Raw genomic sequence first — 25,092 nt, 5'->3', positions numbered from 1 at the left:
GTCATACTTCACTCTATGACTAACTACCTCACATTATTTTTCTCATTCTCTTCCAAACTTTAAATGAATATAATTTCATTTTCTTCCATGATATTCTAGTACTCTTTAACTAAGAGTAGTACCAGTGAACATCAATAATGAACATAAATACTAATTAAATATATATATATATATATATATATAAACAAAGGGTTTAGTACTTTAGATAGATACAAATTTCTTCGCTCCATATAGCATTACACTCATCCAACATGACAACAACTTTAATTAATGTGTCTATAGGATTTGAATGGAAATTTTGAATGGTCTTTTCAATGGTTACATTGGCTACCAAAAGTTGCCACCTTTTCCTTTTGAATAATAATGGCCCCCCATTGCATGAAGAGAAGCCAAAATGGTGGTGGTCTTCTGATTGGCATGAACAAAGGAACAACTTGTGTTCTCTGTGTAGCCAACACCATCTTGCTTTCTTGGAAATAGGAATTATATAAATATAATTATGTGTATATATATGTAAAGGGCCTCTTCATCATGCAAACATGGGAGTCCCAAGTTGGCCTAGCTTTCACAGATGGCTATCAAATGAACATGCATGCTTTATTACTCCAAATTATATGTATAAATAAATAATGATAAGAGTTTAACTTTGAAGTTATATATATTATTCTCATGAAGAATAAAAACTTGTGCTAATTAAAAAAGGCCATCTTGCATCCCTTTGAAGGAAAGCATTTTAGAGAAGATGATGAAGAGAAGTTATATTTACAAATATTGCTACTTTTAAGAATGAGATTATCTTTGAGTTGTAATTGTATTATATTATTGATTTGATTAATAGTTAAAGTTTGTGAAGTAAAAATGACTCTTTTTAAGTACTTATTTAATTTATTTTTAATAACATAATGCATGTGAACTTTATGTACAAGTTTGTACCAAGCTTTCAATTGGTTGTCTTGAAAGGAAGCTACATATGCTAAAGTTGCTCAGACATGCAAGAAGGGAGGAGAGAGTATGATATTTCATATATCATTAATATATAAATTAATTAGATATATTATGTCACCATTCTCAAAAAAATAGAGAGCATTAGTCCATTGTTAAGGCTATCTTAAGTAATTTAATGTTTATATATATATCTATATATATTAAAGGTTAATATAAAGCATTTCTTTTCATGATAATTCTCAAGATTATCATGCATCATAGGATGATAGAATCATCAAGTGATACAAGATTCCTTTGGTTTTGAAACAATGAATATAACCATTTATCAAACTTTTAAAGATTGAAATTTTTTTTGGGGTGTGACCACATGAAACATGATTATTGATGATGTTCAAACACTGTCTCCTAATTTGGATCCATTGAATGAAAGTAATGGATCTATTTATTATATGCATTAATAAAAAAGTTTTATTTTACTTATCGATCGGCTTTTTTTTATGTGTAATATTTATATTCTTTTTTTTACTATTATTTAGTAAAAAAATGTCATAAGAAATTAAATTAATATATTATTAGGCAAGTATCAATTAAATGTTAGATCAATAATTAGAAATAATTTAACAATAGATTATATACAAAAAGAATATTAGGACATTTATTTTGTCATTTTATTCACATCTAAGAACAACACTAAGCACATAAAATATTAATTTGTGTCTAATTAGTTAACAAGTACTCTCTAATCACTCATTAAAATTAATTATAATTAGTGCAACGTGTGTGGCTATAAAACAGGCAAGTGCTTCCTAATCTTTGAATTAATGCCCAATGCATGTCAAAGATGCCTCTCTAATTAGCATGAGATTAGAATCTTTACAGCTAATAAAGTACAATCAAAGATACTAATTCATTGATCCCAAGTAATTATCCAGCAATACTCTTAATTACTTTCAAATCAAGAATTTTACCAATATTTATATATAAAAAAACTCTTATACCTCTTTCCTATGCTTAATTATTATAGTTTTTTCGATAACATAATTCATATTCAATATAACACTAAAGCATGGATGCCAAATAATTATCTATCATTAACAAAAATTTTATTTTACTAATAAAAATAGCTTAAATTTATATAAATAAAAGTTTTTCAAATTAAATAAATAATCACAAAAACAAAAAAGCTTACCACTATTAATTTTCCCGTTTAATCATACTTAGATAAATTTCATTTATTGAGCTTCAGTTATAGATATACTTTATCAAACATTATTGATAAAAACATACTGTATTTTTTTTATTAGTTAATCAATAAGATTTAAGGAGAGGTTTATATTAAATTGATATTTAAAGAACATGTGAATTAAATTGGCTTGAGATTCATCCCCCACAAATATGTGAGACATTAGACCAAAATATACTAATTAATGTGCGGCACAATGTTAGTGTTAGGTAACTAAGAACAACAAGTATATATAGAGAAAAATATAAGGGTATATCCCTTAATAAACACACATAATAATAAAGCAACAAAAGCCATGCATCTTAACTAGGGACCTTATCCCCAACATTAAGATCTAAAGGCGTAGCTAGCACTTGTTAGCACATACATTAACAAGCATGAACAGTTTAAGGACATGAATTCCATTAGTTTTTCATTTTAGGTTTCCTTGTGGGGAAGCAAAGGCAAATACTAACTCCTCCTTGAGCCACCTTGCATGAGGGGACCCAATGCCATGCATGCTTGAGCTGTATGGGTGGCTAAGTTCCCATAGAATACAATGGACTTGAGAGGGAGAGGGAATAATCCAGGGTGTTCTCATGAGCTAAGGCATGGCCCTTTGTGTGTAGGGTAGTCTTCTTGGATAGGGATATGGCTCTCTTTGTTGTGTGTTTTTAAGGTATCATGTGGTTGCATGTGCCCTTTTACTTCTCCCTAACATGCCTCCATTCCTTCTCATTAGGAACCTCCTTTAATACCCTACTAATATGTATTGCATGTGTCACTCTTCCATATATATATATATATATAGGGTAGTGCCCTTAAGTACCCTCAAGTGTATGTCCTATGGAACAACAACAACAACAACAACAACAACAAGGGATGATGAGAAGAAGGGGTGTTACTAGAGTTGGACGTATAGAAAGCTCGAAAAGGCCGATACTCCGTGTCGAAAGAAGGGTTCGAGCTTTACGCCGTCTTGTTCCCGGTGGGAAACATTTGCAACTTGATGGACTTCTCCGGGAGGCTACCGATTATGTCACTGGACTTCGCATGCAAGTTATGGTTATGAAGAGATTGGTTGAGATGTTATCTCATGATTCTTAGTGTTCTTGCATTAATTTGTTCTTGTTCTCTATTCTTATTGTTATCTCTTCAATCTAGTTTTATTCTTTTCTTTGCTTCTTGTGCTTGCTTTCTTCTTTTATTCACATTCTTTTGCCATTGCCATTCACTTCCTTTGTGTTTTTTTTTTTAATAAATATTTCTTTTCATGTATATATTAACTTGAATTCCATCAATGAAAATAAAAATTTGCATAATGTGTATAAATTATTATCGAATATTCATGAATGAAGGTATTGTTATGTATATATATATATATAAGCATTGAAGGAGCCCAATAAAGCCCACTAAAGATGGGCCTTTTCTCATGGGCCAGGTGCATGCATTTATTATTTATTAATTATTGAGAAACTTTAGTGGTAACTCATCACCAAATGCATAGTGGAGCGAGGGTCCAAAACCTTCATCTTGTAATAGTATAGTTCATCAGTGTTATTCACCAATGTACATTACATGATAATATTATTCATTAGTATTGTTAGGAGTGTAAAAAAATAATATTTTAATTTATTTAGAGTTGCATCGTGCGTGGATGATTCATTTTTAAATGGTTGTTATTCCACTAAAACTAATCCACCTTAATAACTATATATTTTTTTATCTATGTCAAAATAATAATAATTAATTATTATCTAAATTATAAACAAAATATTATTTAAAAAAATTTTCGCAATATATGTGAAACACATTGGTAACCTTTCTCTACTTTTTTTATTAACGCTTTGGAAATCGACATGGAATCACTTAATGAAGTTCTAACTTTTGGGTCATGGCCACGTGGGATTGGCAGGATATGTGGGACCCTCTGAGATGCCTCCAATCAACTCAATGGACGGTTCTGATTGTGACAACTCACCACTGACACTGTCATAACATCAAATTGACTTCAGCCCAATAGTCAAAGCACTCACTTGTCTTTGACTTTTTACTATTATTATTATTTCTCTATTTTTTTTTTAACCAATTATTATAAGAATGTCATGAGTTACTTGATTCTTTTAAAATAATTATATTGAAAAATAGAGCTTTTCCACTCTTAACTCTATACTTTGCCTTAATTTGTACACCTTTTTTTTTCATCTTATCAAAAAGTCCCACGGTAAAATATTGAAAACAAGGGTTAAACCCACAGTTTTAGTTTGGTGCTGAGACTAGCTATAGCTTTGATGCTTCTGTGGCCCCACACCTTTTACAACAGGGTCACCATTTGATTATTAAGTCATTTTCCTCATTTTTAATGAAAAAATATATTTACATGTTTTTTTTTAAAATTATAACTAATGGGCCTAGTGCCAGAAGCTAAAGGAGTGAAGGGGGCCATGTTTTTAACGATGTGGACAAAGGTCGGAGCTATGGAAGGTGAAAGGGGAACGGGCCCACATGCAGCATCTTTATATTTATTTTTTAAAAAATTCTATTACAAATTGATATATATTATTTTTATATTTTTTTAATAAATAAAATAAAATAAAAATTATACTTAGAGAAAAAAATAATGTTTATGAAAATTTACTGTTTAGTTCTTTCAAATTTCATAAATTTATTTTTTATGTATTTTTGTCAAAAATATATTCTTTAGTTTTTTTTACAAATTAGTATATATACTCTAAAAGGAATTAAAATTATAGAAAAAAATATTTTAAAATGTTATTATTGTTGACATTGTAAATTGAGTTATGTGGTAACATTTGTTTTGGTAAAAATTTGTTATTTAACTTTTTGAGATTTTTATAAATCAATTTATTTACAGTATATAAAAAATTTAAAAAAAATATTCGTGAAAGTTTATTATTTGCCTCATTCATTTTATTTGTCTCTTAATTAAAATTTTTTTTAGTCCTAGCATCCCACATGTCAGATTGTGAAGGGAGTGCACATATATAAGGAACTATCCTAAGGTTATCAATGACACATGTGTAATTGAGATTTAAATCCATTTTTCTCAAAAACATAATGCTAATAAATTATAAATCAAGCAGGTGCTGGTTCCTTTTTTAAATTACCAAATCATGTTACATCAACATCCTACATATTTTCTTTGAATTTAATGTAAAGTTCCAAAACGTTAAACACGGATACCTCATTAGTTTCATTTTTTTTAATCAATAATATAGTACATAAAAAATTATTATAGTATAATAATAAACCGGATCTAACAAACCTATTTATTAATATAATAATTTTTAGATTTGAAAATTTTGAGATAAAAGGCTTGAATAATTAATTAATTAATTAATTACAGAAACATATTTTGTTTAAATTTTAAAAAATAAATAAAATTTATTTTTTTTGGATAAATAATTCTTATTTGCATTACTCTTGATGAATAAATAGCTCAATAACGTACAAGATCATTATCCACACGTCAGCATCTGGGTCCACACGTGCAACACCCATCACTCTTATCGTACGGCTCAGAAGGACCCCCAACTTCCCACGTCTCTTCACATCTATCTATGATTCTATCCATCCTTTGTTTCTAATTTCTTATTTACCAAAAATATTAAAATAATTAAATAAAAACATAACTATAAAAAATTAAAATTAAAATTAAAAATAAGTCACTCTGGCGCGCGGGGGAGGTCCACGTCACCCAGCAGAGACAGCGGCACGTGTGGTCTTCGGCGTTCACACAGGCGCCGGTTCCCGGTCAACTACGCCGTATACCCGTACAATTCCATCGGTTATCGCCGGTCACCACCACCCCGCCTTTAAATTCACCAAAAAGTTCACTTTTTCTCCTCTCTCTCGATCGAGCTCTCTCCAGAAAGAGAAACCCTAAAACCTCCATGCGAACGAGCTGATGATGGCGAGGGAGAAGGCGGAGTTATTCTCCGACGGCGATCGGAGCTCCTTCAGCTTCCTCGATCTTCTCGGAATGCGGGATTTCATCCCGTCGTCGTTGCTGGAGCACCCGCCAGAGTCCACTATCAGCTCCACCTCCGTCGAAGCCGATCCACCCAAGCTTAACAAATCGTAAGCGATCTCGATGATCTACAAGTTTTCCATTGATTTTAGCTTGAATTTCAAGTAGAAAAAAAAAATGGCAGGAGATCGGAGAAGAAGGGGCAAAAGCGTAAAAAAGGGCCGAGGTTCGCGTTCAGGACGAAGAGCGAGATCGATCATTTGGAGGACGGGTACAGGTGGCGCAAGTACGGTCAAAAGGCCGTGAAGAATAGCCCATACCCAAGGTACTTATTTACCATTTATGCCACACATCGTCGTCTCCGGCGATGTGGTTTTCTCGTAGTTAGAGCTGATGGCGAAGGGCACGATGGTCATTTAATTTGAGCAGGAGCTACTACCGGTGCACGTGCGTCACGTGCGGGGTGAAGAAGCGGGTGGAGAGATCGTGTGAGGATCCCAGCGTCGTCGTGACGACGTACGAGGGTCAGCACACGCACCCTTGCCCCGTTGCGCCACGTGGCGTCATGCCAGAGGTCGCCGGGCTTTCTTTCGCTCCGCCGCCGGTGCAACTTAACACCTTTATTGGCGGGTATTCGTACCTCCCACTCGATGCCCGCCACGTGTACGGTTTGCCGTCATCGTCCACCTCTTCACCGGCGTATCCGACGGCTGATAATGCCCCGTTCTTGTACTAAAGGTTGGCAAAGGTATGATTTTTACTAGTTTTACTTTTTTTATATCTTATAATTCTCAGATGATCTTGCATCTCTTGTAATTAAAAATCAAGCATATATATATATATATATGTATGCTCAGTATTATTCTTTTTGTTGCTTGATTTGTGAAAAGAAAAAAACCAGAAAGATGAATTCTTGGATTGACTGGTGTAACTGATTCTGTTTTGTATGTAAAGAGTTTAAGAGGTTTGAATAACAAGCTCTTGTCTTTATTGAAGAAAAAAATAAAAATAAAAAATTTTATTTTATTTTTATTATTTTTTTGTAGTAAAGCATGGATTTTTCTGATAACTCAGTATTGATTTTAATTCAAAGTGGTTTATCTTTGATTTGGAATGGTTTAATTAGTTTCTTCATGGATTTTGTCTTATCTTAACTACTTGAGAGCTTCAAACAACAAGCTATTCTCTTTATTAATAAATAAATCAATAAAAAGTGCTTTTTGTTTAGTAAACATGCATGCAGTTTTTCATAATTAATCCTTACTAGTTTTGCATGGAAGTGAAGAAGTTGATACTGTGTTCCTTATTTAAACAGTCTACTTTTTTTTCCCAGATTTGTGCTCAAGTTCAATATTATTTATTCATTTTCTCCACACACACACATATATATATATATCTTTGGGTTTTTAAAAACTTGGAAGGTTTGATGACAACTATTATTTTATTAAATTATGATTTAATAATTGTTATAATGTGTAAAGATGATATGCAGAATTATTGTTATTTACTATATATATATATATATATATTGGGTGTTAAGTACTGTTATATATTGTTAGATGCTATGAAAATGATATATATAGATGAACCGTTGATGCATTGTAAAAGAAATAAAAAGTAATAAAAAAAAAAGACAGAGGAGATAGATCACTAGACATGAGATGTGTCATAATTATATATATTGTTAGATATTATGAACAATTATAATTAATACAAATTTAGCGGCTACTGGATATTTTCTTACAATTAATTAATGTTATATTGAGAGGTCAATCTTGATTGTTTTTGTTTGGGGTGTCACATGTTTCACAGTGAATTGGATTTCATTGTCAATGTGAAGGTTCTGGTGCAACTAGGAAGTAAAGTTAAATGGAACAACATGCTCGCCGTTATTCTCTTCCACTTTTTCTCTTTATGAGAAAAAAAAAATAAAAAAGCATCAAAGAGTTAAAGTGTGTTCATGAACATTTCAGAAGCCTTTTTCAATGTTTTTCCCACTCTTTGAAATCTTTAACTGTATATATATATATATGGACAGGCTGAACTCTGTAAGTGTTATTGTATCAACAAAGATAAGTTATTATAATTTTTAAAAATAATAAATAAGAAGAATGAGTAATTCATAATTTTCTTAGAAGATAAGAAAGTAAAAGAATCACAATTATTGTACGAAATCTCTTTATCAAATTGTTTTTTTTTATTTTTTTAATGTTGACTTTAGTGAAGTTAGTATTGAATTTTAAAAGATAATGGCCACAGTTTACCTAAATTTTTTGTTTTCATAATAATTTATCTTTTATAAAAATTCGAATTATGAAATATGCAGTATATGACCTACTCGCGGCATCCATGAAGTATATATAAATATTTTTTTTTCACTTTTTTTTATTATTGTGTTTTTCTTATTTTACTGCTGGTGGATGTTTAGTTTCTGATTTTTTTTTTGTTTGTGTCATCAGTGTTTTGTTCAATTATTTTAAACTTGTTATTTTTTTTCATAAATTATGATTTATTAATTTTTAAAAAACTGTGAAACATGTTTTAGCTAAGAATATGTAAATCTCAAATAAAGAGAATTATTTCTTTATGAAAAGAAAAGGTTTTGCAACAACACAACATAGATGGGAACAGAAGAGGCAAAAACACTGGTGATGATGAAGTGGGGCATTGAGAACACTATCAAGTTGTTTGGTTCTTAGTTACTTTTTTCAACCAGAATTTTATATAATATCTAATCTGATTTAGGTCCCATTTGTTTACTAATTCGATGATGAGTTTTGGGATAGTGACACCATTTTTTTAAAAACAAAATTTAATTAATTAGACATCAATTATTAGTATAAAAGTTAGATTAAGTTATTAACAGAAGATCAAGGCTCATTGTAATTAGGGGTGGCAAAAATTCGGGTTCGGACAAAACCGGGTTCGGACAACTACTAATATAAATAGAAAAACTTGTGTCCGAACCCGTCGAGTGAATCCGGACAAACTTAGCATGTCCAAACCCGGTTTATTTTTAAAACCGGGTTGTCCGGATGTCCAAATTGTCTCGAATTCTATAAAAGTTTATTTTTAAAGTCACTCAAATATTAAATTATACAAAAAATAATTTAATTCACATTAAACTGCAAAAAAACATCAATAATCCAAAAACTCAACTCAAATTATGAAAAAATCTAAGTCTTTAATAGAAAAACAATATATGTTTAAAGTTTTTTGAAGAATAGCTCTTAAAACAAATGCGGCTAAGGTCGTGACTGTAAAGTTTTAGGGGTTAAAAAGGGCCCGATTGTCCGAATTTCTACGTCCGGGACCCTGCCCGGATTTAAATCCGGACAACTAGCTCACGTCCGAACCCTACCGCGATTTGAAAACCCTTATGTCTAAAACCCTTTTTATTCGGACGGACAAAAACCGGGCCACGTGGTCCGGACAGATTATTGCCACCCCTAATTGTAATACATATGCACACAAGTAGGTCTTTTTATAATAATTAAATGATAGTTTATAAAAATAATTATAGAATTTATTTTAATATGTTTTTTTTAATTTTCAATTACCAACGAGGCTTAATCATATATTTCATTCTAATAATATAATATTAGTACATATTTTATATAAGAATAACAAAATTTAACATTTTAATTAAAACTTATAACCAAAAAGATTGATAATATTAAAAATGTTTTAACTGTATTAAGCTCAACTCTGTTGAATCTTTACTTTTCTTTACCTCAGTTTTTTTTTTTTAAAAAAAATAAATGATATGAAGCATAGTCATATATTTATTCTCTGCAGATTATAATAAGATTAAATAAGAGCCATGAAATTGTGAAGATAATATATCAAGTATAAATTTCCTAATGTAAGCTCATGTTCATTTACATCGGATGCCTGACTACAAATGTTGGAGGTGTTCATGGTTACAAGACTCTTAACATATATATATATATATATACATCCATAATTCCCAAAGGGGAACAGAACACATAAAAATAAACTAAAAGATCAATACGCTGATTCAAGGTTGTAGTCACTTAGGAATTTTTAATTTATTCTTAATGGCCATCACTTTCTGCTCCTTTATGAACATCCACACCATATGCTTGTTCTACAATGCTGCATGAAGTTTTAATTTTCATCTGGTTAGCCTTTTGCAGTAGCATTTAATAGAACAAGAAGAAAAATGAAACTGTTTTGATGTTGTAAATTAATAGATCAATTATAGTGCATCTGAACAATTTCAATCCTCGATTAGGCTTTTGACGTATTGCTCATGTGTTACTTAGTGTGTAGAAATGCAATAAAATGTGGAGGAGCATACTTGGGAGACGCCGATACATTCTTGTAAAATTGAACTGAGATCAGGCTGGCACCGGCCTCATGGGATGATTCAGGAGAACCATGAAAACTAAGGCTTGACACGTCTCGTGAGAAAACTCCTACAAAGAGATTACAAGAATGTGTAAAAAAATCAAAAGAAGCAGGCAAATGAATTCCATCCTTTTATGTGAACTAGCTTTAATTTTTTATGAGAAAGCACATTCAATAGAAAATTTTTTATAACAGTCAACCAATGATAAAATATACTTTCAATTCCACCACACAGATCTTATACAAACTATAACATCTTCTATGCAAAACACTTAAGTATGTCAGGAATTCAGCTTCTCCTCCTTGATAATTATGTCAAGCTATTGTTCTTAGAAAAGTTAAGTTAAGAACCAAGTAATAATTTATTATGACGTAATTTCACCTATAGTCACATATTCATAATAATCATATATATCACGATAGTTTGCATCTCTATAATGGCTTATTTTCCTCTTTACGTTGGTTACCATGTGCTTGAGTAGCTCATAGTGAAGATTTCATATCGTCTTGTGCCTTACAACTCCATACAGCTTTACCAAATAGAGAACTTAATGATTAAGCCAGCTTGCAGACAAGCTAGAACAACTCAACCAACTAACCTCCTTTGCCCAATAAGGCGGTAACGTTTTAATTTACTACACAACCCTCAACCACATTGCCCATATATATATTCTCTTAAACATCATCACAAATTGGCAATTATTCCAAGTTTCCAACCATTTGAATTAGCAATTTACAACACATAAATATGCATTCACAACAAAGAGCTGACTAGTTATAGAAATTTTTTTAAAAAAAAACATAATTTTCATACCTTGCCAGACAATCACGAGGCAAAAGAGAACGGTAATGACCAGCGCACAAAGACTGTTGTTTGATGCTGCTTGCTTGGCATTCTTCATATTCTTCAATGCTTTCATTCTTTCAATCCTTGCTCGCTTTAACATAGCTAGTTCAGATATCTCTTTTGCGAATTTCTGCTCAGTAGAATCCAAAGACGGTGGTCGGGGAGGTCTAGGAGGTTTCTTGCACTTCTTCTTCCTTGGTTTCTCAGTTCCAGCCTTCTTCAAATGAACCATCTTTTCCTCTCCTCCATGACTTTTCTTCCCAATATCATCCACATTTTTCGAAGACCCATCTGACAAACTCAATGAGTAATATTGCACACTAGTATGTTCTTCTTCACCTTTTAATAAACCAGAATCACTAGCAACCTCACTGCAGAATTTATTTGGTATTTGCCTCCCAAGTTCAACACTAGAACAACTATCCTCTGACAAAACTTCATTTACTACAGCATGTTTTCCACTTTCAAGATCAATGAAAAGTTCTTTTTCTAAGCTCTTAGGATCCATAAAAACCATAATCAAACAAAACAAATTTCAGAATAACAATAGTGCTTTCTTAGCCTGGCAACAAGGATATTCTCTGAGAACCTGTTGTTACAAAAGTCTCCATTCCAACAAATCAGTTAAAGGAAGCACTTAAGTTGGCCTAGAAATTGCAACCCTGAATGCAAAGAAGGAAACATACAAACGAATCAAGGAAAAAACCAAGCTTTCCTTATGAAGAACAACATCAAAATGATCTAATGCACACTATGTCTCAATCTAAGAAACCACACACAACATTGAGAAAAATTACCTAGAAAAGCATTCAATCAAACATTCAATGTGTGATTGGATCCAGAGAAAAATAAAGTAAATCTTATAGCAAATATCACAAAATGCAGCTCCCAAATAACAGAAACAACACAAACCCCACACAAATAAATTAAAAAAATAAAAATAACATCTTTTTGCAAAAGAATAAGAAACCAAACACAAAAAAAAGCTCAAAATCCTCACAAATCTCAAAACCAGAATTTTATTATAAAAAAAAAAGAAAAACAAAAACCTCTAACTTAAAATGAAGAATAATAATCCCTACCAGAAACGTAACAATCTCAATCCTATCTCCCCACTTTCTCCGAAAGTCAATGCCAAATCACCAACACCCACAAACAAAATTTCCTTCTTTTTCTCAAAATCCAAACCCCCAAATCACACAATCCAGCAAAATTAATCAATCAATCAAGCAAAGAAGATCAAAGAAGCCGCTTACCATTCCAATTGAGAGAGAGAGAGAAAGAGAAAGCACGAGAGAGGATAAGAACGAACTCGAAGAAGAGGACAAAGGGAACCAGAGAGAAGGGTTCTCAAAGAAAACCTAATTTTTTCGAGGACTTTTCGTACAGCTATGCCGTCCGCATAGAACGAGACGAAGTGGTAAAATTAACGAAACACCCCTAAAATCTCTGGAAAATTATGAATAAAAGACCACCAAATTTATAGAATTAAAACAAGTAGACATTGACCTAACGCTGATGTGCCTTGAGATTCGTGCATCAATATGGAATATTCTTTTGGGGCCCAATGGGCTCGTCGGTGGAGTTGTTTTGTTGGGCCGGGTTGAGAGCGTTTTCAATGTGGCTTGATGGGATGGCACGTGTGGTTGGACCATGGTTTGATTTAAGGTGAGGTGATGTTATGGGGTCTTTGGATCTTGGAGAAGATCTAGATTTTGACATCTTTAAGTTTGGATCTAGATTTTGAGATTTTTTTTTAATTTATATATATATATATATATTTTTTATTAGATTTCAAAGATCTAAGCATGGGCACTTCTTAGAGATGAGAGATTTCCCTATTGGAACATTGCCACTGATATCAAAGGGAACTGATTAAATCTTGACTATGACTACTACTGTTATTTTCCATGGTAATGTGTTTACGAATTTTGAAATATTACTTAAAAAAACTTAGTAATATCTTATTACTACTAAAATATGTGGCTATTTTGTTAAATTGCTAAATTATAATATGATATTTTTTTTTGGGATAAATATATTCTTTGTTTTAAAAAATAATTTAAAAAAATTGCATACGATAAATTTTTTTTTAATAACTTTATTTAAAAAGATCTTCGACTTCAAAAAAAAAACTTCTTATATTATAATTAATTTTTTTTTTCATGTAAAAATATCCTTAACTTTCGATTTCAACTGAGAAAAATGTGCAGAAATTAATTTTATAATTTAATTATTTTAATCATAAATTTTATTTAACTTTAAATTTAAATTTATTCAAAATTATAAATATAAAAATATTTTAAGAAATTTAGAACATTAATTAGTTGATTATTATGTAATATAAATTCCCAACTAAAAATATAATCATAACAAATTACTGGAAGGTTTATCAGAGCATATAGCATTCCCGATCTCATTACCATGGATAATATATCATCACTGCGAAATAAACAATCCTTAAAAGTTTGAAAACAAATCGACTAAACCATGATTGTTTATTGGGTGAACGGTGGCGTGTCTTTTGCCGATGGCTTGGTGGTAAGTGTCTCAAAGTTAGGCTTTGCTTGGTCGTATACAGAGAGCTATTGTTTGGATGAGGCTTTTCGAGCTACTAGTCGTCTTTCTGCAGAATTATGGCACAATTAGGATCTCAAGATGCAGTAACACCTATTATGCAAGGAATAATTGACTTACTCTAAGATATTCAAACATCTCCTTATCAAAAGTATCATATAATTCGGCATCAAAGAAATGCTTTGGTCTTTGAGCTTCGGATAACTCATCATCCTGCAGAATTATGGCAATTAGGATTTCAAGATGCAGTAATATCTATTCCCTCCATTCTTTTTTACTTGTTGTGGTTAACCGAATCTCACATACAAAAAAACTTAGTTATTTCACAAAATTTTATAAAAAAATAATTATTTTTCTAAAATTACCCCAAATTTATATATTTTCACATTTCTCTCTCATATTTAATTATAGAAAAAGAATTAAATAGAGTGTTAAAGGTAATTTGAGGAAAAAAATAAAAAAATGCTTCTTGATGTTAAACAAATGACAGATAAAAATGAACATGGATTTGTGACAAATAAAAAGGGACGGAGGGAGTATTATGCAAGGAATAATTGGCTTACTTCAAAAGATTCTCTGACATCCGCAAAATTTTCAAATCTTCGAGTGAAGAGCTTTGGTTTCTGAGCTTCGGATAGCTTGAGTTTCAGCAGAATTATGGCAATTAGGATCTCAAGATGCAGTAACACCTATTATGCAAGGAATAATTAACTTACTTCAAGAGATTCTTTTAGATCCTTAAAACACTTTCCAGGTCCAGAGTCAGGGACGTGCTTTGGTTTGAGAGTGTCGTCTTCAATGACTTTGTATTCGTTGTAATCCGGCACAACCCATGAACCCCATTCTGCAAACCGGAACAAAGACAGAGCCGGAAAAGTAGCAAAAAAATGATCAGAGTAATCACTTGAGCATGGAAACCTTGCATTTCACTTGACAATGGCTATAAACATGACAGGCAAATTATTATATGTGAAAATCAGAGATCATAATTGTGACTATGATACTGTTCATGAAATTTTTGCTGACAAGATTTACCATCAAATATGCATTGACCATTAGATCATAGCAAGAAACAGAATAAGGTATAAAAATTATTATGTAAATGAGATAAAGCATTGAGGTAACATGATATAATACTAATGTTATAAGCTAAAAGTTTAGACATCAGTTACCAGAAACAAAAACAGAAAAATTCAATAACTAGTTATATACATAATCAGTGGGTTACCAAGCTTCATGCCGTCACTCTTGTTCTCCTCTTTCCAGACCAGACATAAAAGATAAGTGATCTAGTATCAATATAACATCCTTAAATTGTTCAAGATGATAGTACAGTCATACCAAAACCTAGAGATAAGTTATGAATGCAAGTAAAATGAGTTAATCAAAATATTATACGGAAAGAAAACAGGTGTTACAACTTACAAGTTACAACGCATTCAAGAAATTTAATACTCTAGTTTTATGATACTTTATCCAAAGAGGACCCAAAATTGAAAAATTGATGTTTTTCGGGAATGGGTGAATGACTCAATCACATTGAAGCAAGTGATTAGATGAAATTAATAAAAAAATAAATCATGGAACAAATGTTGCATATAAGCATATACCAGTAATTGCCTTGCATTGTATCAGGGTTTAGCCAGTTCTTTAACAGTAGCAGGAGACAATATTTTACTAGTAAAAAGGAGACAATATTTTACTAGTAAAAGATAAAAGAGAATTGCTTTAAATAATAATCGCTACCAGAAATACATATACAAAAGAATATGCAAGGATTCAAAATCTTCAACCAAAGAACATTTCCAGGAGAAAAGTTGTAATAACCACCAAAGATAATAAATCAACGTTGAGGCAAGATACTAATAGGGCAAAGGCTTGAGTTTCCAAAATTAGTTTCCTTACCAGTATGTTCATTGCTAACCACTAGAGAGTACCAACTCTCTTCAACCAATGACACTACTCAATAACCAAGAAATAGACCCAAATGGCAGCCCTCCCCTCACAACCTGACTCCCATTCATACCAAAGTCACATTTTTAGAAAAATACCCAAAAAAAAAAAAAAATATATTGCACACAAGCCTCAAATCAATCAACAATCAAGGAATAAATCTGAAAGATAGAACCCCTCCACACTGAACTGATCCCCATTGTTATAAGGTTCTAGATAATCACTAAAATCACATTTTTAGTTAAGAAAATCCACTAGGAGACCTCTACTTCCATAATCACCAAACAAATTAAAATGATCAGAATACTAAAAACCGAGCATAAAGTCAGAGCATTTGTAAACAGAGTTCTTTACAAACCATGGATTGCACCTGAATCAGACAATAACATGGTGCAACCACTCACCAAAATCTCATGTTTATCACAATTAGCAAATACACAAGCATTCCAGGAATAGTCAACAAACACTTGCAACATCAAAACAATTACTTTCTATCATCATAAAATTTGATACTAGGAACACACAAAATAAGTTGACAAAATTCCTCATTTAACAAATAACCCAACAATAGAACAACATAGTATGAACAGAGTCCATAGCTAAAAATCAAAGAATCAAAATAGTTAAATCAAGCCTATCAAAATCTCCTCTTCACCACTCCAAAAACCACCCCTTTACTCTTTCCAGCAAAAAAACCTCTAAAAATCCCATCTTTTCCACAAATCTATTAGAAAATTCACTTACATTGCAAAATCCGATCAAAAGAACCAAGATTTAATACCTAATGCCCATCAAAATTAAATCTAAAAACCAATGCAAACACTCACACAGCTCGAAAACCCAAACTTAGCAAAGCATTCTGCCATCCATTCATTCAACCCAATTAAACAGAAACAATCCAAACACAAACACACAAAATCCAGCAATAAAAATAAAATCCACATCGAGATCGTGAAGAAGAACGAACCCATCATCTTGGAGATGAATTTAAGCTCATTCTGAGCCCTCTCGATAAGATTATCGATCTGGTCACACCCATACTGCTCCACAATCATCTCCCAGTCCTCCTCCTCCTGGCACACCTCAAGCCGGAGCTTCGTAAAGGTCTCCACGGCCTGGATCTTCTTCAGAGTCTTCGTGTAGAGCGATGCCAGGACCTCCCGCCTGGTCGGCACGGCATCCAACCCGACGAAGCCCGTCGTCTCCTTCACCTTCGACCGCAGCACGCCGGCGGCGGCACTCGTTAAGATCCTCCGGAACATCGTACCGCTCGCGTTGATCACTGAAACGAATTTATAAAACCGAGCTTTTTGTCGTTTATCGATAAATAGATATATAGATAAATAAAAGCTTTTTTTAAGAGAAAAGCCAGGAAATGGGCCGATCTTTTGATTGGGCCTTAGAATTAGACCCATATTAGGCTAATTCTCTGTAATTTCTCTCATTCTTATTCAGATTCTATCTTATCTTATCTTATAATTAGTGTTTTCATTGAGATCTGACTTTTTTTTTTCTATAATTTTTTTTTTTATCTTTTTTTATATATTATCTTATCTTATCTTTCTCTCTTCTCCCTACTCTGGTCTCTCTTTTTCTCTCTTTTATTTTACTATAAGTAAGAGTAAAGATATTTTTATCGAATAGATTTTCCGAATAGGTTTTATGAATGATGTGGATTTTGTAGTATTTGGGTTTATGATTTTAGATATAGTTTTATAATTTTTTTTAAAAAAATTTAAGAATTTAAAAATTTTTAAGGTTCAAATTTGAAGATATAGTTAATCCTTTGTAATTTCTCTAATCCTTATTACGATCTTATCCTCTCTCTCGCAATTGTCAGCAATACCCAAAAGTGGCCTAGTTTTGATTGGGCCAAGCCCAGCTTAGTAAATCTCTACTAAAGTCGGAAATTAGCTGCCAATAAAATTTACTCGCATTAGATTTGATTTTAGTTTTGAGAACTTGAACACAAGCTTACAATATATATATATATACATATATTCTTATCATAAGAGCAATTTTTGTTTTGAGAACTAGAGCATGAGCATACAGTAATACAAATCAGCTGCAGAACTTGAAGAATGTGTTAGTTACATAAGTCCAAGTCCAGCCTTTTGTTATACATATCTAGAGTTTCATGGACTAACATATCTCATCATTAAAAACTTGATTAATAAAATACTTACTATGAAACTGACCACAAATCATTACATAAGACCATATGAATGGTCACAAGACTCATAATATTTTGATGGTAACATCAGAAAAAAAACCAAGGATTGCAACCATTTAAAGAATGCAGTGAAATTTAAGCATTTGTTTATCAGATGTAGTTTTGATTTAATGATTAGAAACACTGAGTTAAACCCTGGTTTGATTTAAGGAGAGGCAATGTTACGGGGTCATTGGATCTTTGAGAAGATCTAGATTTTGACCATCTTTTAAGTTTGGATCTAGATAAATTTTTGGGAAGAGGAGCGGGCTAATCCACTGAGACCCATGGGACGTGCATGACGCCGGTGGAACAAGTGGGGACAGGGCCGCACTCACGTGAGCGCCGGAACCACCCATACATAACCACTATTCACAACTCCCAGGAATATGCCCTCAGCAGAGAATCGAACTCTCACCACTCGGTAAGAGCTCTATCGGTGACCCGTGTACCAATAGACCTGAAGTTCATTAGCTAGATAAATTTATTTTTGTTTTCTTATTAGATTTCAAAGATCTTAAACATGGGGCACTTCTCAGAGATGAGAGATTCTCTACTGGAACATTGTCACTGGTATCAAAAGGAACTGATAAAATCTTGAGTATCAAAGTACATGACTACTACCATTATTTGCTTTGAAAGTTTGAAAGAAAGCCCATTAACATGTTTCAAAGTGTTTAAAAAAAAGGGAACAACAATAAACAGGGATGATCAAGCCAAGCATAATGTTTGATTGTTTATTGGGTGGACGGTGGCATGTCTTTTGTCGATGGCTTAGTGGTAAGTGCCTCGAGCGTCTTGTAGAACTCTTCAGGTAGAGGAGGTGGCCGGTGGTGAGGGACGTGGCTTGGTATCGGAGTATCGTCTTCAATGACTTCGCATTCGTAGTCTTCCGGCACACCCCATGGATCCCATTCTACAGACCAGAACAAAGACAAGGTCAGAGTAATCACTTTAGAATGTGAACCATGCATTTCATTTGACAATGGCTAAAAAACATGACAAGCAGATCATATGTGAAAATCAGAGATCATAATTGTGACTTTGATACTGTTCATGAAAATTTTTGCCAGAAAAATTTACTGTCAAAGCATGAGCTGACCACATAAATCATAGTAAGAAACAGGATAAGGTGTAAGGAGGATTATGTAAATGAGATAGGACATTGAGTTAACATGATACAATGCTAAAGCTATAAGCTTAAATTTCAAACACCAGTTCCCAGAAACAAACAGAAGAATGATTAATGTCTAGTTATAAACATTATCAGTTGGTTACTGAGTTTCATGTCCATCAATCAATAGAACATGCTTTAATTATTCAAGACACTAGTAGAGTCATACTCCCAAACCAAATTAAGTTATGAATACAAGCAAAACGAATACATTTAATACAGCAGGACATAATACTTCTTCCAGAGAGGATTCAAAATTGAAAAAAAAAAACAAGGTGATGTTTTTTGGGGCATGGGGGAATGACTAAATCACATTCAAGCAAGTGATTAGGGGAAATTAACAAAAATATATTGGGGAACAAATGTGGCATATAAGCATGGAACAGTAACTGCCTTAAATTGAATCAGGTTTTAGCCGGCTCTTCGACAGTAGGAGACAATTTTTCACTGGTAAAAGCTAAAAGGGAATTGTTTTAAATAATACCTGCAACAAGAAATACCTATACAGAAGAAGATGCGAGGATCCAAAATCTTCAACCAAAGAACATTTCCCGAAGAAAAGCTGTAATAATAAAATATAATAATAAATCAACATTGAGGCAAGATACTAATAGGGAAAAGGCATGCCTTGGACCAGATCATGGTTGTCAATCCAAAATCAGTTTCCTTATGAGTATGTCCATTGCTAACCACTAGAGAGTACCTAGAATTTGCAAGAGAACCAACCAAAGTTATCCAATGACACTACTCAGTAATCAAGAAATAAATCCAAATGGCAGCCCTCTCCTCACAAACTGACTCCTATTTGTAAATGGTTCCACACACTTGCCAAAGTCACCTTTTTAGTAAAAGACACTACATGATTAATCTCTTCTTTCAAAAGTATCCCAAAAAAAAAAAAAATAGAATATTGCAAACAAGTTCAAATCAGTCAATAATCAATAAATAAAACTGAATGATAGAAGTATAGAACCCCTCCACACAAATTGATTCCCATTTTTACAAAGTTCTAGAAAATCACCAAAATCTCATTTATATTTTTTATTTTTCAAAAAGTCCACTAAGAGATGTCTACTTCTATAATTACGAAACCAAATTAAAAAAAAAAAAAGATCAGAATACTGAAAACAGAGCATACAATCAGACAAATTCTAAACTGAGTTCTCTACAAGTCATGGATTGCAGTTAAATCAGCCAATAACATGGCACAACCACTCACCAAAATCTCTCATGTTTATCACAACTAGCAAATCCACAGGCAAGCAAGACATAGCCAACAAACACTTGCAACATCAAAACTATTACTTTCTATGGTATAAAAATTTAATACTAATAGCAAATCCCATCACCAATGTATCACAACCCAATGAATGCTCATTTAACCAAAAACATAACAATTGAATAAAATAGCATGAACAGAATCCATAGTTAAACCAACCAAAGAATCAAAAGAGCAAAATCAAGCCTATCAAAATCTCCTCCAGTCTCCACCACTCCAAAACCCCTTTACTCTTTCCAGCAAAAGCTCTAAAAAACCCATCTTTACCACAAAATCTTTTAAACCATTCACTAATAATGTAGAACCCCATCAAAGGAACCAAGATTTAATACCTAACCCCCATCAAAATCAACTCTAAAAACCAATGCAAACACTCACACGGCTCAAAATTTGAAATTTATCAAAGCATTCTGCCATGCATTCATCCAACCCAATTGAACAGAAGCAATTCAAGCACACATAACAAAATCCAGCAACAAAAAATTAAATCAACATCGAAATCATGAAGAAGAACAAACCGATCATTTTGGCGATGAGTTTAAGCTCATCCTGAGCCTCCTCAACAAGCTCTTCGACCTGGCCACACCCGATCCGCTTCTCAATCATCTCCCAGTCCTCCTCCTCCTGGCACACCTGAAGCCGGTGTTTCGTGAAGGTCTCCACCGCCTTCCGGTAGCCCTCCCCCTCCGGCACGGCCTGGATCTCCTTCAGAGTCTTCGTGTAGAGCGATATCAGGACCTCCCTCGCGTTCGGCATGACATCCAACCCGACGATGCCCGTCGTCTCCTTCACCTTCGCCCGCAGCACGCCGGCGGCGGCACTCGTTAAGATCCTCCGGAACATCGTACCGATCGCGATGACCACTGGAACGAATTCAAGCTGAGCTTTTTCGTTTATCGATAGATGAGAGAAAAGCTTGGAAATGGACCGATATTGATTGGGCCCTATTCAACTCGGCCCAATGTAGCAAATGTCTGCCTAAGCCCAAACCAAAGGGCCCACTTTTGATTGGACCATGTCCAACTTGAGCTCACCTTGAAAACTAAGTAAATCTCCACTTGAGTTTCAAACTAGTTCAATAAAATTTACTCACATTCGATTTGATTTTAGTTTTGAGAACTCGAGCACAAGCTTACAATATATATATATATATATATGAGGACCACTTATCTATGAACATCCATAGATCTCAATCTAGCAATCAATATTGACAAACAGTAATTTATACGGTAATAAATACAATAATTATTGTTTGGAACACTACATCATACAATACTACTGTTCATCAATGTTGCCAGTTTAGCTATGATTCAACGAATGATAATTGAACGTCCATAGATTTTTTATTCATGGACGTTCATAGAAGATGTTTTACCTCTCTCTATATATATATACACACACATAAATTCTTATCATTGGAGCATTTTTGTTTTGAGAACTGGAGCATGAGCATAGTAACACAAATAGGCTTAAATAATTAAAGAGATTTCTGTCCACAAAAGCCTGAAAAATGGGTAAGTTAGACCATCTCCAACCTTACACCCAAATCCCAAATTTGGGGTGGGATTTGGGTGTAGAGTACTCCAACCCACACCCAAATCCCACCCCAAATTTGGGTTTTGCAATAGTGCAACTCCCAAATTTGGGGTCACACTATTGCAACCTCAAATTTGGGGTCCCACATTATTTTTTTTATTTTTTTTATTATTTTTATTTTATTGTTTTTTTATTATTGTAATGAAAAAAATATAAAAATTATTATTTCATTAATATAATTATAAGTAGTTATTTATAATATTAATTTGTGTGTAATTAATTAATAATCAATAATAATTATTATTTAATTAATAACTAAAATTGATAATTATTAATATATAATAAATTTATAAAAGCAGGAATAGTTGAAATTTTTATTGAAAAATAACCTTAATAAAAAGCTAATACAATGTAAAAAACTAATTAAATTAAAACTAATATTCAAAGTAAATCAGCTAAAGACTTCCACTATATTATCGAAATAGACTCAGAATGGATTTGATGATGAAGAAGGTGGTTGTTATAGGAAAAATAATATATGAAAAGAATATTATAAGAATATTCTTTTTGGGATAAAATTGAGATTTATGGTTGGAGTAAAATTTCCTGTAGTAAGACCAAATTTGGGATTTGGGATAGAAATTTGGGATTGTGGGTTGGAGATAAAAGGCTCACACCCAAAAAACTGTGTATATAATAATGGATATATAACCTCTTCAGAATAAGGTAGAGAAAAGCATAAAAAATTATCTAAGATTGCATTAACATGTCAACTACACAGCAAACTGAAATAGAAGTTTACAAGTCCAAGTCCATTTTTTGGTTATGCATATCTAGAGTTTCATGAACAAACATATCTCATCAAAAACAGGCAGGATGGAAAGATCATCCACATCAGAGATGAAGGTGAGTCATCAGCTTGCCGCATGACAGCTCTCGCCCAAATTTAAGCAGCCTGTGGCTTCGGTAAATCAGCTCGAGGTCTCCAGAGTCCTAACCTGTACTTCTGGGCATAATTCAAAATCAACTTCCTCTGCAAAAATCATGAACCATAGTAAGCAAAGAAAGCCGGAAAGCCGGAAAGTTGCCTTCCCTCTTAATTTAATGTATCTATATTTTATCGTGAAAAATGAGATCTTATCGTGAAAACTTGATTAACAAAATACTGGAGATGAAACTGACCACAAATCAGTACATAAGACCATTTGGATGATTACAAGATTCATAATAGTGATGGTAACATCAGAAAAACCAGGACTGCAGCCATTTAAATAGTGGCAGTGAAATTTCAGCATTTGTTTTATCAAATGATGCTAATGATTTAGTTTTGATTTCTAATGATTAGAAACATGGGTGAAACAGTATCATTAACTTCTACCATTGGTATTGCCTTGTATACAAATACAAGGAACTATCAGTAAACAGAGAGGATGCTCAGCAAATGTGATATTTTTTGGTGAAGCAAATGATCCTAATATATTGCCTCCAGCTTTTAGTCTTAAAAATGATGAGAGAAGAACTTCATCTAAATGCACCAACATTAACTATTTTTTGTTTTCCTCCAAAGAACATTCAAGTGACTACCGAACACAACAAGAAGCCGTCAGTCTAAACTGTTTGAGCTCAGCTACATGAATCCTTCCCTTTCACATTGCTGTATTAAGGACTAAAAGACTAGATAAACCAAGATCAGACATTCAAGTGGCTACTAAACACAAGCAAGAAGATAATTACTTGAAATAATCAGAACATCCAAAAAGAATATAGCAACTGTTGTGATTTGCGACTGCTGTTAATCATATTGTGAAATAATGGCAAATTCACACTTAACATTTCAAATTAATCAAAGAGACTTAAGAAGAAAAACACTAAACTTTAGGTGTGACATATAGCAGAAAAAACAAAGTAATCAACAACATCCACATAAATAATCAAAACATTTGAATTTCTCTAAATTATGGTTTTCTTAAACATCTGATCCATTGCTTGAGCATATATAATCCACATTCCCTCATCCAAAACTCCAAAACAAGTTATCCTAAGTTCAATCTCATTCAACATAATATATAGTTACCCAGCATTACCATTTGATCCCAAAAATGCTTCTTTTAATAAGTACTGTGAAAAAGGAGAGATTTTTCTATTAATTCAACAAAAGAAAGAGGATAAAATAAACTTACGTGTTTGCAGGGAATTCCGAGCTTCTTCAGGCGGAGAGTTCGAGTAACAAGAAGCTTCTCAATGTCCCCGATCTCCGTCTCAAGCTTCGCCATATGCGTCTCCACTCCGTTCCCAATCCCCTTCAGAAACTCCGGGATGCCCACCTTCTCTGTTCCTCAATCATCACCGCCACCAAAAACATGGCAAACGAAACCAATCAAAACCCTAGCCAATCCTAAACACCCAAACGAAAGAGAATCAGACGAGATGAAATGGAGGCAAACCTATGTATCTGGGCTGGTGATGAGCGCCGGCAGAGGAGATGCGAGATATCATCGGGGAAGTGCCGGAGGTTCCGCCAGCACCGGCGATGAGCCGCCGCCATGAGAGAGACAAGAGCGCCATGAGAGTTCGTGATGCGGGCTTGCGTGGATTCTAGAGAAGAAACCCCGCAAATGGATCTCCATTAACGGGTCGGGTTAGACCCGAATCCGATAACATTTCCAAATTATTCAAGAGAAAAATAAAAATTAAAGGGAAATTTCTATACTAGAGTTCAAAATTTTCAAAAATTATTATTTCTATCTCAAGGATGCTTTTAAAAAAATAAAAATACATCATAAATTTTATAAGAATTATTTCTGGAATTTTTATAAATATAAATAAATATATATATAATTTCTCACTAAAATTTTTTAAAAATATTTATATTTTTCATAACTTTTCCTTCATAGGTTTGTTTAGAAAACAAAAAATACACATCTTATCATGCTAGAATTCTTCTGAGCTCCAGCAGTTCATCTCTATTTAATATTTTTAGTC

General features: G+C 32.9%; 5 protein-coding genes across 8 annotated transcripts; 1 reads left to right on the top strand and 4 right to left on the bottom strand.

Moving 5' to 3' along the window:
* The first annotated feature begins 6,020 nt into the window (after nt 1-6,020).
* LOC120264962 (probable WRKY transcription factor 57) lies at nt 6,021-10,571 on the top strand. 4 transcript variants are annotated; one of them, XM_039272881.1, is made up of 4 exons: nt 6,021-6,268; nt 6,343-6,483; nt 6,588-6,906; nt 10,455-10,505. In XM_039272881.1, exons 1-3 carry the CDS (start codon nt 6,096-6,098, stop codon nt 6,892-6,894), a joined length of 621 nt encoding a protein of 206 aa, XP_039128815.1. In that variant the 5' UTR covers nt 6,021-6,095; the 3' UTR covers nt 6,895-6,906; nt 10,455-10,505. The 4 variants fall into 4 exon arrangements, with proteins under 4 accessions (XP_039128815.1, XP_039128814.1, XP_039128813.1 ...); XM_039272880.1 differs by lacking the exon at nt 10,455-10,505 and adding an exon at nt 7,971-8,087; XM_039272878.1 differs by having other exon boundaries at nt 6,022-6,268; nt 10,448-10,571.
* On the bottom strand, nt 10,209-12,819 carry LOC120264961. Its single transcript, XM_039272877.1, has 4 exons — nt 12,636-12,819; nt 11,347-12,041; nt 10,483-10,600; nt 10,209-10,277 (listed from the first exon to the last, which is right to left on the bottom strand). The coding sequence occupies exons 2-4, from the start codon at nt 11,894-11,896 to the stop codon at nt 10,217-10,219; spliced, it is 729 nt and encodes a 242-aa protein (XP_039128811.1). The 5' UTR covers nt 11,897-12,041; nt 12,636-12,819; the 3' UTR covers nt 10,209-10,216.
* Nucleotides 12,820-13,798: 979 nt separating this feature from the next.
* LOC120264483 (probable NADH dehydrogenase [ubiquinone] 1 alpha subcomplex subunit 5, mitochondrial) lies at nt 13,799-17,195 on the bottom strand. Its single transcript, XM_039272297.1, has 5 exons — nt 16,877-17,195; nt 14,673-14,800; nt 14,520-14,594; nt 14,077-14,169; nt 13,799-14,005 (listed from the first exon to the last, which is right to left on the bottom strand). Exons 1-5 carry the CDS (start codon nt 17,169-17,171, stop codon nt 13,994-13,996), a joined length of 603 nt encoding a protein of 200 aa, XP_039128231.1. The 5' UTR covers nt 17,172-17,195; the 3' UTR covers nt 13,799-13,993.
* A 1,458-nt stretch (nt 17,196-18,653) lies between these two features.
* LOC120264304 (probable NADH dehydrogenase [ubiquinone] 1 alpha subcomplex subunit 5, mitochondrial) lies at nt 18,654-21,476 on the bottom strand. Its single transcript, XM_039272110.1, has 2 exons — nt 21,093-21,476; nt 18,654-19,037 (listed from the first exon to the last, which is right to left on the bottom strand). The coding sequence occupies exons 1-2, from the start codon at nt 21,415-21,417 to the stop codon at nt 18,859-18,861; spliced, it is 504 nt and encodes a 167-aa protein (XP_039128044.1). The 5' UTR covers nt 21,418-21,476; the 3' UTR covers nt 18,654-18,858.
* A 1,371-nt stretch (nt 21,477-22,847) lies between these two features.
* LOC120264583 lies at nt 22,848-24,696 on the bottom strand. The gene is made up of 3 exons (XM_039272406.1): nt 24,555-24,696; nt 24,291-24,439; nt 22,848-23,143 (listed from the first exon to the last, which is right to left on the bottom strand). The coding sequence occupies exons 1-3, from the start codon at nt 24,673-24,675 to the stop codon at nt 23,057-23,059; spliced, it is 357 nt and encodes a 118-aa protein (XP_039128340.1). The 5' UTR covers nt 24,676-24,696; the 3' UTR covers nt 22,848-23,056.
* Between the last annotated feature and the right edge of the window lie 396 nt (nt 24,697-25,092).

Source organism: Dioscorea cayenensis, chromosome 7, assembly GCF_009730915.1.
Source record: "Dioscorea cayenensis subsp. rotundata cultivar TDr96_F1 chromosome 7, TDr96_F1_v2_PseudoChromosome.rev07_lg8_w22 25.fasta, whole genome shotgun sequence".
NCBI lineage: Eukaryota > Viridiplantae > Streptophyta > Magnoliopsida > Dioscoreales > Dioscoreaceae > Dioscorea > Dioscorea cayenensis.
Note: the sequence above shows the minus strand (reverse complement) of the source record. Positions and strands in the feature narration are given on the sequence as shown.